General features: G+C 40.0%; 1 protein-coding gene across 2 annotated transcripts in view; it reads left to right on the top strand.

Moving 5' to 3' along the window:
• The first annotated feature begins 2,159 nt into the window (after positions 1-2,159).
• Positions 2,160-18,698, top strand: part of INPP4B (inositol polyphosphate-4-phosphatase type II B) — a 469,700-nt gene continuing 453,161 nt past the window's right edge. For both annotated transcript variants that reach the window (XM_075288123.1, XM_075288122.1), the window contains exons 1-2: positions 2,160-2,591; positions 9,829-9,873. In XM_075288123.1, coding sequence (XP_075144224.1) covers positions 2,498-2,591; positions 9,829-9,873 — 139 coding nt within the window. In that variant the 5' untranslated portion in view covers positions 2,160-2,497. The remainder of the gene's footprint in view (positions 2,592-9,828; positions 9,874-18,698) is intronic.

The raw sequence follows: 18,698 nt of genomic DNA, 5'->3' as shown, positions 1-18,698 counted from the left end.
ACGCCTCATAGATGTCTATTACCTCCCCACTACCACAATGTTACATATCTCATGTTCCTTCCAGCAAGATACATGAATAGTTTGTGTCATAGTGTGCTATTATGTAATAGTAATGCCTGCATAGCCATGTCATAGAAGATTGTCACATGTGTGTCTGCCATAGTAATATGTACACAGTTTGTGTCATGGAAGATTACCACATGCCCATTGTAACTGCAATGTACTGTTTTCTGTTCCCCAGTTTCACCCTATCCCTTGTAATAAAAGCAAAGTTCAGACACCTCTCCAGAGTGCATGAGTTACTGGGAAGGAGTTTAGCTGCCTGTCAACCTATACCCCACACACATAGGGAGGACAGAACAATATCTATGAGGAAAATGCCGTTGTTTTCATAGATATAATTGACATGCTGTGATTTCCAAAACTGCGCTGGTTTTGGAAATCGTGCCGTGTCTGTGCAGCGGTTTTTACTGCAAAGTGGGCATGGGATTCACAAGAATCCCTTCCACTTTGGTTGTACTGTAAAATGCCGCGTTTCCGACCCGTGGTGCCTCGGCCCCAGTACAAATCAGACTGCTTGTGATTTAATAACTCACTTGTTTACATGTAGAGTAGACTGGCAGACTAAACAGTAAGGCCATGGCCCAGGCTACATTCACATGACCAAGGTGTAAAATGGCTATCTTGCATCCAAGGGGCACCTGTTTACACTGATCTCCAATATATTTGAGTGTATGGAGGGATCCATAGAAATGGACAGTTGCGTCAATAGCCCCCATTCACTTGAATTAACTCTATATAAAAAAAAAAAACAGATGTCACACAGCCATTACTCACTGTCGTGTGAACATAGCCTAAGTCTATATTGCCCTTCCCTTGATTGCCCGTATACAGCCTGATCCTTTTATGTCTCTTCATCCAACAATATGAGATGTATTAGATGACATAGCCACATGATAAGGCAATTATCAGGGCGACTGAAAAGTGGACAGGGCATTTCATTTTATTTATTTTATTTTTTTAAATTTTCTAGCAAGAGTCAGATAATGCAGAAGAACGTGAATATAGTATGCTGGCGGATCAATCAGTCGCACAGGTTAATCTGTCAGAATGACTGAATGCTTTGTGCTTTCATGTAAGGGAATACCGCAACCTGCAACCAGTTTTCCTCATTAGAATCATTTGACAGCAACAGAAAAAGCCCGAATATTTTGTTCTCTTTTCCCACAACAAAACCTCATAACTCATATGGAAAGGTTTACAAATTGTATTTTGCTCTGATATTTTAAAACTAGTTAACCATTTGGTGATATAACAGTGTAAGGATTTTGCTTCTAGGACTTTTAGTATTTGCAATAGAATAAATGCAAGGATAATTGTATGTATATAAAGCACTCCGGTATGTACTAACAATATCCCTATAGAGCATACACAATATACATATATACATGTGTAATAACTGGAGATGGGCTAGAAATGGAATTCACTCTTGTAAATGAATTGTGAATTTACATACTGTGACCTTATTGTAAAACGCAGAGCATTTTACAGTGCAATTTAATGTGTTTCTGAGAAAATGACAAAGCAAAAGCTGGGGAGGGGGGCATAGCAGAAGACGCAGTACTTTGCATTTCCCAATATTGTGCCATTTAAGGGGCAGCTGGTAGCAGTCAGTTCCTTTATTTGTGTCCTAATGAATATATGTCTGTTTCAAATATGGCTCATTAACTTTAACAGACTGAAAATGGTTCCTGCAAGAGAAATAAGAAGAAGCAAATCTTCCCCATTTCCTGATCAGCTCTGGAATTTCTTCCCAGAAGGTCACTCATGAAACAATTATGACTTTTATCAGCCATAACAGCAACAGACACCATGGGAAGTAATGAGGCTGGCAGCTCCCACATCCAACCTGTTGCCTGCTGAAGATGCTGTGTCATCCTGAATTATCCCCACATTGTGACATGGATAGATGGGAAGCTTAGCATAAAGGACAGGGCTAATAGAGGAGATGATGGACATGTTCACCTCAGAGAGTCCCTGTGCTCCCTCTGTCAGGCTGCTGCTGCAGCAGCTAATGTATTGAATTCTTGTTAAAGTTTGCAGCTCCAGCAGCTGCCAGCTGAGCAGCACAGTCTATAGAGCAGGGAAGGTTTGATAATTCCGCCACCTAGTTTTCCAATGCATTAATTGCTGTGAAGCTTGGACTGTGCAGGAGCTGAACAAGAAGCAACAGGGGATTGATTGTGGAGAGGTGTGTTAGGTGTGAGCTCCAGTGACAGGGAAGATACATGTATAATGGTCTGTATTAGGCACAGCATCACTTGTGCTGCTGCTATCTGCTACCTGCCCCTCTCTTGTCTAGGTGGCTGAAGACATCCTGCACATTGGGGACAAGGAGCTGTTTCTTGAAGCCATAGCCAAGGTGAACTGCAAATCGTGGGCAGTGACACTGAGAGCAGAGAACTCATCCAGGAGCATTAATACTCTCACCAAGCTGATGATGGAGATAAAGGAAGAAAGGACTAGTGATGCAGCCCAGGATCTGATCTCTCCAGCTGAAGGGGAGAATGCAGTTGTATCCCAGTGTACAAGTAAGTGCAGCAGCTCCATTAGCAGGCTATTATTCATGTGTATTGTGCCCACACTCTCCCACTTCTAACTCCATCCTTAACCCTTTCTATCACAACTGTCTGTCTGTGCAGTGCACTGCAAGGGCTTGTCTGCTTACACACAGCATGAACTCAGCACTGCTAATGCTAATATCATCTTATGGTTTAGCACACACAACACTACATGTCTAACTATAGCTATAGGAATGATGACTGGATGGAGCTTTTACTGCTGCACACACTGGCTATCAGTTCCTTCACTGACTTCACCTGGGAATGAGTGCGCAACTTCTTTCTTTTGTAACCATTGCATGTAGCAGGGCTGATATGTAGTGTCATATACCAAGTCTATTTATTTTTTATATATATATATATATATATATATATATATATATATATATATATATATATATATATATAGTATGTATCAATACAAGTTCAGTTCTATCAAAACAGAGAGTAACATCTCATCTTTGCGGGAATGGGCTATGGTTTGGTGTATGCAAGTAAATCGCCATCAGTGTGTGTGATCTCACACACATATATATATATATATATATATATATATATATATATATATATATATATCTTGACTCTTTATACTATATATGTGGTGTAAAGTTTGAAGTTTGCCAGCTCCATATGACCACTTTTGTAGATCTCCAAGCTTGCTGAAAATTCTGAAAGTGGTATATTCATTTATTTAACTTTTGGGGGTTTCATAGGAGTTATAATGGCAATAAGTGGTTCATACTTTGTGGTTGCACTTTTCAACAGCACAGTCTTCAGCCACCCTAATACACTGTATGGTCTCCATTGGTAAGAAGGTATTGCCAAGCATTGCTAGAAATTACCTATCTAGCAAGATACAGTAGTGCAAGTAGGAAATGGAAAGAAAAAATCCACTTTGGCCAAAGTACTAACATAGGCAATGCCATATAACAAATCAGTAGTAATATAACTTTTCAAATTCCTACAAACATACATGATATATGATCACATGATCTAATTTAATAGGATCATGTATCTGTCCAGTGTATTGAATGTGGGTCTACATGGGGCTGCAGTTCAGCTCAGATAGGTATCATGATGCAGTCTTTAAGTGTTGGCAGCTCTGCTACATCGGTATATGTTGGTGCATGGCTATACTTTGTAATGATTGCTCTGTTATTGTCAGATTTGATGCTAGCCCATTGGACTGAATGAGATTGTGGTGTAGAAATTTACAGGAAGCAATTGTATAATATGGGGAATAGTGTAGGTAGTAATCCAATAAACCTTTAGCACATTCCGGATGCTCAGCATAATGCAGCTTCTCTAGTCTAGAGCTTTATGATATGTTCTGAACATCTCATTTGTCACAGCTCTGAGCAAAGTTGATTTCTATGGCCTTTTCTAACCTGATTAGGAATGTAACCCTCTCACGTCCATAGGACTACTCAATGAAGACATCACTGAGTAGTAGGAGCACTTTTCCTGAATTTCGATTTTTCCTGCCAGTTTTGGCTCTGCCAGCTCTTTAATGACCAGGCTTGATGGATGTTTATGTTATCCTGGTTTATTTCCTACCGCCATATGTGTGACTAAATGATGGTAATTATATTTTCAACGTGTCTCGTGTATCTTTGCCTTGCACATTTTGTTTTAATTCGGTCTTAGTCCCGTCTTATCCCGTGTCCATAGCAACACAGTTTGGCAGCAAGAGACAGGCATCAAGCTACAGGGTCCAACACTATTGTATCCAATATATATCACATACAACGTGTCTGGAGTTTTTGTATGATTGCCATCTGGAATTAGATAGCTATGCTGGGGGGTATTGAAGCTCTGCTCAGTAACATTTACCTCTTTGTAACATGCATTTGTAAGCAGTTGATTTCACTTGGAGCCTGCAGATATTGTCAGCTGCTGAAGGTACCAGATTTGCACAGAAGATGTTTAATGTACTGTTCTTTCAATGCACACGTTCTTTTTAAGGGAAACGTAAAGCAAAGAATCTTTAAAAAAAAAAAAAAAAAAAAAAAAAAAAGAAACTACTTCAAGATGCTCCACCTTCCTTGGCGCTGTAGTCAAAAGAGGTCAACATAGATCTTACAGTCTTTACCACAGTAGATATGTTGTCATCTTTTTTATGGTTATGTACAGTATATTACATTAATATTTGCTTATTATATAGTTTTAATGTAAATGTAGAGATAAAAAAAATTATAAAATAGTAATGTTAAGCGTGTTCAGTTTGAGTCCATCATAGTCTTTAGTTTTAAAGACTTCTGCCTCCATTCACGAAGCGTGAAGGATAGACTTTGTGAATGGACTTTACTCCTTCTATAAGAGGACCACAGAGGTGACATCTAAAGAGCCTCATGCGAATCCAGGGAAGACTACACATAACCCAAGGCTGCTGACACCTAATATAGGAATTGTAGAAGATTGAACATACCATTTTACCCTTAGGAATATAAAGCTGATGGAGAGACATCAACATCTGTCTGTATTTTAGGAACAAAAGTAAGAAAGCTAAAGATTAGGAAAACCACATAATATGCAAAGCATAGAGGAAATAAATAATCAGACTATTAGTATAGGCACTGAGCACAAGAGATTTAATGGATACTATACAGAGCATATCTTGACTTTGTAAAAGCATACTAGAATGCATCCACTGGTGAAGAGCAGATGAGGATAATCTGTATTACTCATCCTTTAGCTGAACAAGGCACATAAAGGCTGCACCGTACTTCAGCATGTACATAGAATGTCCTGTAATGATACAAATAGGATGATACGTGTACTATGTGAGAACGTTATACTGCAATGTTACTATAGTATCTCCTTGTAGGGTGTACTCTTTTTTTCTAACTTCTTCCAGCCTTGAGCCTTTGTATTACTCTATTACTTTTACTCTCTACATTGTTATGCCTCAACAATATAAATTACTTTCTTGTGTTTCTTGATAATTGTATTTGGCACGGATTATACTTTTATTTTGGGCTTTGTGTTTCCTGTTCTTAAATACATGTTTGCCAACCCAGTAAGAAGATTGTCAGACAATGAATTTCATAGGAAATTTCCAAACCACTTTCAGTAGCTTATGGTAGTGTTGGGTGGTATTAATTCTGCTAAGTTATGTTTGTGATGACTAAACAATAATGGAACTTGGGGCTGGTTGGTGATCTTTATTCCGATTAAACGTTTGCATTACAATACTTTCTGAATTGTGGAATGGATTTCAAAGATTCTTGACCTACAGTTCCATGGTAATAGATTTTCAGTTTGTATCATTTTTAATTTCCTTAACCCATCCCATTTATTGTTTTTGCATTTTCATTTTTCACGCCCTATCTTCCAAAAGCAAAGTAACAAAAGTCATATGAGGATTTTTTTTTTTTTGTCGGAGAAATTAAACCTCTTCTCATACAATGTAGTGGAATACTTGAATTTCAGAATGGGCTGAAAGTTGCAATTGAACCATTTTCTTATGTTTTTGCAGATATGGGGATAACTAATATGTTTATAGAAGGAGGGTGGTTTTTTTTATTTTTTTTACCCCTAGTTCACCTCTGCGGGTAGTAAACTATTCAGGGAGTCCGCATGGGGACCCACCGAATGGACTCCCGAACACATTTGCAAGCGGTGTGCAGTGAAAGCACATGGACCCCATAAACTATAATGGGGTCCATGTGCTTGCCGCGCGCTGCCCGCATGAATCATGCAGAGAGGAGAGTAGATTGTGAACTACTTTCCTGTCCGCATGTTCCCTGCAGAGATCTGGTGACAAGCACACGGACCCCATTAAAGTCTTTACAAACACAGATGTGAACGAGTGGTTAAACTTTTTACTTTTGGTATAAGACCCCAAGGAGATTTGAACTCTAGGGGCATGATTGTCCATATAACAAACTGAAATATGAATGTACAACTGTATTGTTAAATTTTGCTGCTCTACGGGTAGTGTGTAATAAAACTGTATAACTGTGGGCATGGGAATCATCAATATGATCCCAGCTGGCATATCACAACCTGGGATCACACTTCAGGGAACAGTAATCGCTTCCAATATGATGGCATCAATGTCCTGCTGCACGTTAGATGCCATGGTTGCAATTGACTGAGGCATCTAAAGGGTTAAATTTCCCTAATCACATTGATTGCAGGCATTGCACTTGGATCTATATTGTGTAAACCAGTAGAAACCCATTGGCTATGGCATCTGCTCAGTTCCTCAGTGGTCACCATATTTAAAGTCCCAATAACCAACATACCCTTAAGGTGAATGTCAGGAAGGTTTATCTCTAGAGAACTAACTTTAATGTTACAAAATCTTGACTTACAGTAATTGTACGACAGATAATTGTATTACTTGTTACAAAAGTAAGTGGTTTAAGTGGGCACAACCATTTTTAACATTTAATAGTCTTTTCGACAAATTCTGCATAAATACCACCAAATATAATATACTTTGTAATATATCTTGCGAAGTAAAATGTTCTGTCGCCACTTATTGGGCTCTGTACCTGATCCTACCTCCCTGCTAATTTGAAATTCACTCTGAAATCTCTGCAGAATTCCATCTTCTTTAGGCCCCTTGCAGACGACCGTGGGCCCGTAACCGTGATTTTCTATGATTTTCTGTGTGTGGGCCGACAGTCCAGGCTACATCAGATAGGACAGGCCCTATTCCTGTCCTATTTTGCTGCCCTTGCATTTAATGAAAGGAACCAAGGAAGCATGGCCCGTGCAGCACATGGGGACTTTTGCGCATCCCCGTGTGCAACCCGTGCTTTTAATTCATGGCAGGTTGCTTGCAGCACGGTCGTCTGCAACCAGCCTAAAACCAAAACAAACTGCAAGTTCCTAAAAGTGTCAGATTTCATGTGTGCATAGAAGTAGAACGTATGCTGCATCTAAATAATACACTAAATTCAGTTACAAATGCTTTGTATACAGTTGATACTGGTCAGTATTTCTGTATTACATCCTCCATGTTGTTTCTGAGTGATCAAGAGAGAATTAGTGAGCAGACTCTTTAGCTTCCTCCGTGTGTTGCCTATAGATAATATGTTAGCAGCTAGTCTAAGTCCACTAGCTGAGACAACTGGAAAAAGGAGCCCGTAGAAGGGAAATCTTCTAAAGTCAAAAAATGGCCAGAAGCGTGTCATCCCTCAGGTAGAAAAATTGCATCTTATTCTGAAAAGTCATTAAAAATAAATAAACAACCAATGTTGCTGCTCTCTATCCAACACTACCTAGGTCCTGCTGGACCATCACTGGCTGCAGGGGTGACCCTTTATGGTTAGAATGGGTTTTTCCTGGCATTTCCTGTGTGCCAAGACCAAACCAGGAAATTGAGACCTGTGTATTGTTGAAATTGAGTAGACAGGTACTGATGCTAGGTTCACACCTTTTGTTTGGAAACCCACAGACCCCGTAGACTATAATGGGGTCCACCAGGTTTCTGACCGGTTTCAGACCGATAAAGATGGAAAAATGCGAAGTGAGAGGTCCTGCTTGCAAGACTTTTCTCTCTGCATTTTTTTTTTTAATCGGACTCAGGGATGGATCCGATCCAGCTGTAAACCTAGTCTTAATAAGGTGAGGGTGTTTCTTTTTTTTTTTTTTTTTTTTTTTTTGTAGGGCCCAGCTTATGCATGCATGACCCCAACATGTAATAAGTGGTTACTCAGGGGAGGTGCAGCAAGGTGATAAACAGCTAAATTCACCTATCCTGGGCTCTCTAGCAGCATCTGGCGGTACCACAGCATCCACTTCTGACGTCCTGGCTAACGTCATGCCCTCTGATTCTAGTTGTATGAATAGCTGTCACATGCAACACACTTGATGTCTATGGGAACGATGTTACATGTGACTGTGATATGCAACAGAAAGCATGCTTGCATTGTGTGCAACTGTCACATACTTTTGCATGTAACACCATAGAAATGCAATGAATTTTTAGTTGCACAATAAAAGTTGCCATGTAGCACTTAATTTTCTTTAAGGGTTATTCCCATCTCAAGAACAGAATATGTGCCACCAATCTTGCAGCAGCCGAGAATGAGAAGGAGGGACCAGTATCTATTGGACACATATAGCATATCCTCTGGATGTTCCATATATGGCCCAGATAGGAATAGTCCTTTAAAGTGGATGACCAGGAAAAAGTGAGAATGAACCTCTAAACTAATCTTCCTGCCCATGCCTAACTTCTAATTTATTTCAATTAAAAAAAAATCTATAATTACCTATTTCCCTGGAGTAGTCATGTGACCACCCCAGGGACACTTTCTGATAATCTTGAGACATTTTTTTTCACTGCTTCCCATAAAGGAACATCACCATTACTCTTTCCCCTCTCCCCCTCCCTTATCCTCATCAATATTTAACAAGACTTCTTGTGTCTGGGAACGGCTCCTCCCTGTCTTCTAGTAGTGGGTGGAATAGGTTAGCTAGGGAGATGGAGGAGAGAGGAAGGGGCTAGTAATGGGCGGGATCGCTAGTCTATAGAGAGAAGGAGGATGCTGGGAGGGGCTAGTAATGAGCAAGATCAGTCGGCATAGTGAGACAGGGTGGGAGGGGCTAGGAATGGGTGCGCTCGCTAGGCATAGTGAGACAGGGAGAATTTTGTAACGGAGTGAGAGGGAACTAGTGTAAAAGCTACAAAGGAAGCTACACAGCAGGAAGTTACACCTTGTAAAGAAAGGCAGAGGATGCAGCAGCAGCAACCAGAGATACCCAGAAATCACTCCAAACACTGCTAAAGGTATATGGGTGTACTTACAAACCCATTAATAGCACTAATGGATCCTTCCAAAAAAAGAAGAATTTTCTGCCCAGAAAACCCCTTTAAGGACTGAGAGATTACTTAGAGGGGAACTACATATTCTTTTTCAATTTCTTGATCAAAAGAGGCCATCAAGCCAGAACATATATTGGCAGATATGATGTAAAGAAACCAAATTCCATGATAAGTCCTCTAGAACAGTGCACATTTGTGTGACATGTTGTAGACTTTTGGGTGTCCCATAATTATCTTTTTATATTAGACATTACAAGAATTCACCTGTCAATAAAGTACATGAAAGTTTTCCAGCAAACCTGGATGGAGAAAAAATAAAATATTAATGTTTGTCTGCCAATAATTATGCAGAGGAGTTATTGGAATTCTGTTTAGCGAAATCTTTATTTTTAATTACTATTTATCTTACTTTTGTGTCCACAGGGATTCAGAGAACTTTAGCTGACCCGAAGCTCGAGTTCGCTCTTGGTAAGAAAATGTTCTTTTCAACTAATATTATGCATCACTGCAACAAGGGGTTTTTATGCTTGAGAGTGTGTCTGCATTAAAATACTGTATGCCACCTAAAGACGCTTCTATTAACTAGAAATGATTCTGTTTGTGTTGCTGCACAGGACATTATGTATTGTTCTATACGACATAATTGGGGTCACAAAGTTAAAGACTGGCATTTATATGCATTGTGTTATGACTGTACTGCACTGCGTAGTTTTTGAACTTTGCCTCAGTTAACCTTTCTATTTTGTTACCATAAAAGCAGATCTGCAGTATGGTACAGTTACTGTTATTTTGCTAAATGTTATTGTTGGAAGGAAATTAACACATATTTTATGCATTTTGGAAGTCCATTAAAGAGTCCCTTTTCTAATAGAATAGTTTTCATTATGCTTAGGTTGAATTTAATTTAACAGAAAGAGAATTTCATTTAATGGGACTGTGTTGCCAGAACGTGGCGTATCAACCCAGTCTCGCACGTAGATACGTTAGGGTCAACTGAATCAAACAGTGTCTTCCTCTTTTGCTGCTGTTCTTGTCAATATGCAAATGAGCTCTTTGGAGCAATGAGGACCTGACCGCTCACCTCTTTGGAGCAATGGCATATTAACAAAAACCTCTACAATGGCAGCCCCAATTCAGAAGTGGAAATTACTATATGATTCAAGTAACCCTAACCTGTAGGCTGTAGGGCTGGGATGACTCCATTTTATTTTAAAGGAGAATGTGTGCTTGTATTTATGGTTTAGAACAACCCTTGTTTTCATGAATGGTTCCCTGACAATGTGTGAATCACTACATGGGAATTTATATTGTCATACAGGAAGTACACAAGGTGGCATTATACTTTGCATGGGCTCACTAAAGGAAACTTTATACATGTGGGGACATTATACTGAGCGGTGATTATATAGTATGTGTGGGGCACTGAGAGGCCATTATATTCCCCACCACCTCACTATTAACAATTATCCCTTATCCAAAGATTGGATGGGTGAGTGCCTGACCCTATTGACACTTATTCCCGTTTAAGTGGGAAAAGGTGATAAGTGTCAATAGCGGCACAACCCCTTTAAATCTTTTGTGTAGTTGAGCACTTGGTTTATTACACAATAGCCAATGACTTGTTATTTTAGCTTGTTGTGTGACATGACTTGCCATATGATGTGGTTCTTGACTTCACTTTATCTAAAAAGTAAATATGAGCTAATCTATTAGATCCAGGTTTTGGTTTTTGTTGTTGTTTTTTTTATTGTTGACCTAAAAAAAAAAAATGCCTAACTCAAATTCTTTTAAAGTGAAGGCTCCACATAGCGAGCCACAGCCAAAAATCGCTGCGGGGAAAACTGCAGCAGAGGCCCATTGCAGTTTTTCCTGCAGCGCTTTTCACAGAATGTCCATTGACATGCTGTGATTTCCAAAAACACAACGGTTTAGGAAGTCGCAGCATTTGTGCTGCGGGTATTTTTCTGCAATGTGTGGATGGGATTCCTTAGAATCAAATCCACTTTGTAGGGACTGTAAAATGCAGCAGTTTTTGCTGCAGTGTTTCCTCTGCTGCCAAACCATGGCATTTACACCACATGAGGCCCTAGCCTAATTCTGATATGTTTTCTCATCGCCTTCTTCAGCTAAATCCGTCTCTTGTGATGGGCCAGTTAATCCTGCTGCATTTTTGCAGTGGAACTAAATCTACCTTCCCATAAACCACCCATGGAACCATTTCTTTTCCCACTTATTAGATCAACTCTTCCATAACCAGGAGTGAACCTCTATCCCCACTACTGAATTCAAAGTTAGGGGACTTTACTGACTTAATAGCTAAAACCTTTGACAATATTCTTAAATGTCTATTTAGTTATCTCTGCATAGCACATTGGGATGTGGATACAATTCAGTGGCGCTGTTATAACTGTGCCAACATTTATAGGTCTGTGTAGCAGGAGCCTACATCTAGAAACTCAACACTTGCTTTCCTAGACTTTTAGATCTCTAACTTTGTTCCCATTTGAATTTTCAAGTAAAAGGATTTTGGAAAGATTTTCAGTGTTAAACCAACGTGTCTTACAAATCTACAAATTCCAGAGTAGTATAGAGACTTTGAAAATTGGCTGAAGCTTTTTTATCTATCTATCTATCTATCTATACACACACATTATTCTAATTATTAAAGACAAGTCCATTTCACCTTTTGAGGAATGGCTGACAGCTGGAGATAGATTGTGGGAGAGATAACTATTGTGATGCCGAAAGGTGCCACTGTAGAGTTAAAACCTGCTCCAGCTCATGTCTGAAGTCAGTGGCTAGTCCTAATTTCTGGGGAGGAGATAGTCTATTGCTGCTTCTGTCTTCTCCTTTATATAGTACATAACGCTGAATGATCACTATTAAATAAATAGAGAAAGCTACGAGGCCACTGCCTTTATAGCACCCTGAGGTCACTTTTTTGCCGAGTGCTTCCAGGAGTAGCAGAGCTGTTGGGTCTTAAGGAAGCTCTTTTATACCTGTAACGGATGCTTCTATCGATGTCTCTAGTTACAGTGGAAAGATGCATTAAAAGAAAATTCCTAATGTCCCCAGTAGTCTCTTATGACTTAATAGAAGACATATTATGTGAGGAAAGCACATATATATATATATATATATATATATATATATATATATATATATATATATGGGAATACTAATTGTAACACCTTCCCACCACATCCATTTTTCAAACCATTTTTTTTTCCATTCACAAAACCGTACAACTGCTTTAATTTTTGTGGGACAAATATACTTAATGTACATAAGTACCATTTAGTATTCCATTCAATATACTGGGAAGCTGAAAAAAAATTGTATGATGTGGAATTAGGTAAAACTACTGTTGTACAACTTCTTTTTTTCCCAAGCAGGAACAAACCGCTAGCGGAAAAAGGAAATGACCGGCTCCCATTGATTACGAGAGGTGTTTTTTGAGCCAGTTTCTGACGCGGATTTCATGTCAAAATCCGACCCCAAAAAACCCATGTCAACCCAGCCTAAGGGTCCATGCACACAGAGTTTTTGGCGAGGATTTTGACACTGAATCTGTGTCAGAATCCACGTGGAAAAAATGTCTCCCCATAGAGTCCTATGGGTCCTGCCAGCTTATTTCAGGCGCAATCTGCCTGCAAAAACCAACACAGTCAATGGGAGGCGGAAACTCCACGTGGAATTGGCAAAAAATACGTGGAAAAACCGCTAGTGATTTTTAAATTTTTTTTTTTTTTTTTTGTCCAAACACTGTGCTGGAGGAAAAAAAACATTTCCTAATTCCTGAAGCAGATTTTTACAAATAACTGTGAATGGACCTTAGTGCAAAAAAAAATCTAGCCGAACCCATAGAACTCTATGGGGAGGCATTTTTTCCACGTGGATTCTGACACGGATTCAGCGCCAAAATCCTCACCAAAAATCTCTGTGAGCTAGTGGGAAAAAAAGCCTTTTCTATTCTAGTTCTTTTGGGAGGATTTTTTGGAGGCTGATTTTGAGGCGGATTCAGCGTCAAAATCAGCGCCCAAAAACTCTGTGTGCACTGACCATGAGTATACCAAAACTATTCAGTTTTCTGGAGTTGGGAGACTATGTGAAAAAGGGGGCAAAAGCAGTAATATGCTTGAATCAGACACTGAAGAGCAGCCTGTGAAAAAGGGTGGCATAGCATGATTCTTTGAGATAAATGAGAGTATAGGGAACAGTCTGTGTAACAGAGGGACAAGGGGAGCAGTCTGTATGTCGGGATATTTATGTCTCTTCTAGACTTCTTCCTGTGACAGGAGCAATACTGGGACCTGGAAGGATGGGTAATGTACAAAGCCACTTAAGCCCTTTTAGCTACCAGGGATATTGACTAAAATCTTTACGGCCCTTGGTCAGTACTGGAATGGGTCGGGTTGGGTACTGGGACAGGTCAGTGGGTACTGGTCGGTACTGGGACCTGGAAGGATGGGTAATGTACAAAGCAACTTAAGGGGTAGTTCACACGGAGTAAACTGGCGTGTATTTTGGAGTGTAATTTTACACGTGTAAAATAAGACTCCCATTGACTTCAATGAAAAAAAAACAACTCACCAAAATACACGTGTAAAATGTAATTGAAGTCAATAGGAGTCTTATTTTACACGTGTAAAATTACACGCCAGTTTACTCCGTGAGAACTACCCCTTAAGCCATTTTGTGCCCTAGGCTCCCAGGGATATTGACTAACATCATTACGGCTCTTGGTTACCAGGGTACATTTTTCATTTGCTGCCTGCTTTACCTGGTGCAATCCTGTGAATCGGAGGCTGAACCTAGTTTATATCCTTTTATACGGTAACATGAAAGCTTTTGCTGCTGCTGTTTTGTGAGTCAACCCGACCAGGTTCCTGGGAGCCCTGGTTGGAAACTTATTACTATTAATAAGTTCTGGTTACAGTATTTACAGCTTAGTAGTGGTAGAATTGCTGTACATTGATCTTTGTGTCTATAATGCAGCATATTTTTTATGTTTTCACCATTCATTTCAATTCAAATAAAAAAAACAAAACCCGTATAGTAGAGAGATTAAACAGCTATGTGTGACAGGTAGCTAAAGTCACAGGGAGCCCATGTGCCAAGTTACGGCAGCCATCCATTGATTACTGAAGAGTTGATATGAGAGCACAGCAGGTAACCATTTGCTGGTACCTAAATATAGATGCAAACTGTAATGTGTAACCCACTTCACAATGTTGTTCTTTTCAGTAGTTGATGTTCTATCCATGAATCATCTGGTTTTATTCTAGTTTAGCCGTGGATACTAACAGTGCACAATGGGTTTGTGGTTAAGATAACACTAAAAAAATCTTTAGGCCGAGGCGCCACGTGGCGTACATGACTTATTGGATGCAATCCTGTCTAATTCCATCCACACATTTTAGAAAAATATCCACAGTAGACACGCTGCGATTAAAAAAAAAAAAAAAAAACCTTATAGTTTTGTAAATCATCGCATGTCAATGATACAACAGAAATGCTGGCATTCTCCATATAGGTGCATCTGAAGGAGAAAGTCTGCAGAGAAAAACTCTGAAGAAATAAACAAGATGCGTTACCCCACATTGCAGAAGAAAATCTGCTTTTTTTTTTTTTCTTTTCGTCACAGTATGTCAATTATACCAGCGAAAAAGCTGGCGTTTTCCCTATAGGTATAAGAGTATGTTCACACAAAGGAAAATGAAGAGGAATTCCTCTTCATTTTCCACCTCTGGCATTTTTGCCCATGGTCTAGCTGTGACGGGATGCTGATGCAGGACATGGACATTCCATCGCGGCTCCCGCTACTAAGATGAATTTGCCTGATCAGCATGGATTGCGCCATGGGACCTGTGGCAAGATTGAGCTGAATGTTTCTTTTTCCCACATCCTGCTGTGATCTCTGCCTCCCATTGAAAATATAGGGAGACGGATTAAGGGCAGAAACTTCTTCGGATTTGGGGACAAAATCTGCCAAATTCTATGTGCACATAACTTAAAGGGGCTCTATCACTAGGAAAAGTCATTTTTAACTAATGCACATCCTTGCATACCCTTTAGAAAGTCTATTCCACACCTACCTATAGTATGTAGATTGCCTCAGTGGTTTCTGAATAAGTTCGTTTTTATTCATATGCTAATTAGACTGTTGCACGATAGATCATGCACTCCTCTCCTGTTGTTTCCTATGGGAGACTGCTGCTGCTGATGATGATGACTTTGCTTCCTGTTTGCCTGACACACATAGGAGATAATAGAAGAGAGGGGGCTGCTGGGAACTTCCTGTACTGGCTGAAAGCTCATTAGCATATGATAAAAACGGACTTATTCAGAAACCACTGAGGCAATCTACATACTAAAGGTAGGTGTGAAATAGCATTTCTAAAGGCTATGCAAACATGTGATTAGTTAAAAATGACTTTTCCCAGTGATAGAGACCCTTTAACGGTCCATTCACACGGAGTTTCTTTGCTGCTGATTTTTTACTTCAATGGGTTCCTTTTTTTTCCACGTAGATTCTGACGTGGATTCAGTGTCAAAATCAGCGCCAAAAAACTTCATGTGAATGGACTCTAATAAGCAGAGAAAAACTCAGTAGAAACACAATGAAAAACGCTGTGGAAAAAATGCGTTTCCATAGTTTGTTTTTTTTTCCTGCTGTGTTTTTTCACTTTACCTCGCTTTGTGGAGCCTTAACTTTAAGTGGCTTACAATTTGGGGGTTTCATACAATACACAGAATATACAGGTAGATATAATACTAACAATGCCCGACTGGCACAGTGGGGTAGAGGGCCCTGCCTGCGAGTGCTTACAATCTATGAGGGAAGGGGAGTAGAGACAGAAGGAGAGGGAGAGACAGTTCAGATGGCAGTGCGGTGATAGTGTTATTGGAGGTTGTAGGCCTTCCTGAATAGGTGAGTCTTCAGGGCCTTCTTGAAGCCTGTGATTGTGGGGAACAGTCTTATGTGTCGTGGTAAGGAGTTCCAGATTATGGGGGATGCACGGGAGAAATCTTGGAGACGGTTGTGTGAGGAGTGGATGAGAGCAGAGCGGAAATCTGTTTTTTGTCGGTATGCAAATGTGTTCTATCGCAGTACTCTTTACTAGAGATGAGCGAGTAGTACTCGATCGAGTAGGTGTTCGATCGAATACTACGGTTTTCGAAATACTCGTACTCGATCGAGTACTACTAGCTGTTCGAAGTTAAGATTCGATGCAGAACCAGCGTTGATTGGCAGAATGCTATACAGTCGGCTGATCAACGCTGGTTCTTCTCTTACCTTTAGAAGTCTTCTCCCTGCTCAGCGCTCCCGTGTCCCCTTCCGGCTCTGCATTCACTCTGCCAGGCATTGGGCCTGGGCAGAGCCGACTATGCATGTCCGCTTGTAGTGCGGGCATGCGCAGTCAGCTCTGCCCAGGCCCGATGCCTAGCAGAGTGAATTCAGAGCCGGAAGATGCCGCAGGGATGCTGCGCAGGGAGAAGAATCCAGCCCGACCCTCACTCATGAACTTGGTAAGTAGAATTTGATTGAATGTTGCGTACCCCTGAAATGAGCATTTCCCCCCATAGACTATAATGGGGTTCGAAACCCGTTCAAACAGTGTGCGGCTGTTCGAATCGGATTTCGTACCCCGAACATTTTCGTGTTTGCTCATCTCTACTCTTTACGCGTCTTCTTCCGACGCAGGCTTCAGACTTCTGGGGCAAAGCCGACTGTGCATGCCTGCCGTCCACAAGTAAATGGCCACTATCCATAGAATACCCTACATAGAATAAGGATTAATAAAATATAAAAGAATAAAAAAACATCTCTAAAGCTGAAGCCCCACCTTGCAAAAAAGCAGTGTTTTACAAAATCTGCAAAATGGATGCAATTTTGGCGAATCCCATCCTCTCATTGCAGAAAAAATCTGCAGTGGTAAAGTTTAATCGCAGCATGTCAATTATACCTTTGGAAACTCTGCCATTTTCTGTATAGGTATAATAGGATGTGTCATTAAAGTGTTTCAGACCTGACCTTTAGGGGTTAATTTCTACAATATTCTGTCTACAATGTATATACGGTAGATAAATTGATGTTTCTATTTAGATACTGATTTTTTAGATGGTGGGCCTATTAATAAATAGCTCATCTAGTCACGCCAAAAAAATATTTTGCTTGCCACCTTTATTTAGAAAACTTTTTTTCCATGTAGGCGTCCGAGTTGGATAGGATTTGATTGTTAGAACACTTGGCCAGGCATCTGGATCATTCCAGGTTTGTTACAGTTTTCTAGTGCTGTTGGAATATGAAAACAGATCTTATAGCAGATGTCGTCCAACTGCAAGATATTTCTACAAAGATCAACTCTTTATATTTTTCAATGTCTGTGCTCAGAAAATCTCTGAACTTCAATCTGTTATCACATGAGCTATGCTGGTTTTGTAGCTGCAGATAAACTGACATACTGTTCTGCCAGGGGACCTTAATTGATCATAATGGAAGACATAAAACATCGAGATTGACATACACTTTTGTTCTGCATAGACATCATGTCTGATGCCAACCTCTTTTGAAGGATCACTCTTTTAATTGAAAAATTTGTATATATATAATGCATAAACGTAATACAATGACATTTTCGTACAACTAAATAGTAGGCTGCCAAGATTTCCAACCTTGGGTAATATTTCTAAACAATAGCATAAATAAAGCACTTTTTTTCTTGCATATTAACTATGTATATATTTTCTAAAATATTTCCTCACAGTATGAAAAAAATTGCCAGTCGAAAGAGTGGAAAATAGTGTTAGGCCGAAATTAGCGGGGTGGCTCTTCATTCTCAGTTCACACCACGCTTCTGCCCCGTAACTGCCTGGTCTCATAGCACCTGGATATAACTACTACCAGAGACTAGGTGTATGGACAAAATGTATCTGATAAAACCTAAACAGAACTACTAACGCGTTTCCTCACTCCCTACTAGAAGCGATTCATCAGAGGTTTCTAAAGATTAACTTGCCACATCGTTTAGAAGTAGTTATTTTCTATTCTAGAGAGCCTAGTTTCTTCCTCGCTCCCCCCCTTGGCATTTTTTTGCAGCCGCGAGTGAGAGCGGAGACACCAGATCTTTTAAAGGGAAAGGCCATGCCCCCTCATTGGGGCTCCGGCCAATCATTCAGGGCTCGTTCACATCTGCGCCCAGGTGTCCGTTATGCAGGTTTCCGTTTCCTGCATAAAACAGAGCAGGATACAGAAACCTTCAGGACTCTTTCTCACCCATTCATTTGAA

Source organism: Leptodactylus fuscus, chromosome 1 (genome assembly GCF_031893055.1).
Source record: "Leptodactylus fuscus isolate aLepFus1 chromosome 1, aLepFus1.hap2, whole genome shotgun sequence".
NCBI classification, from domain to species: domain Eukaryota; kingdom Metazoa; phylum Chordata; class Amphibia; order Anura; family Leptodactylidae; genus Leptodactylus; species Leptodactylus fuscus.
The sequence above is the reverse complement of the archived record's forward strand: the minus strand, read 5'-3'. Positions and strand labels throughout refer to the sequence as shown.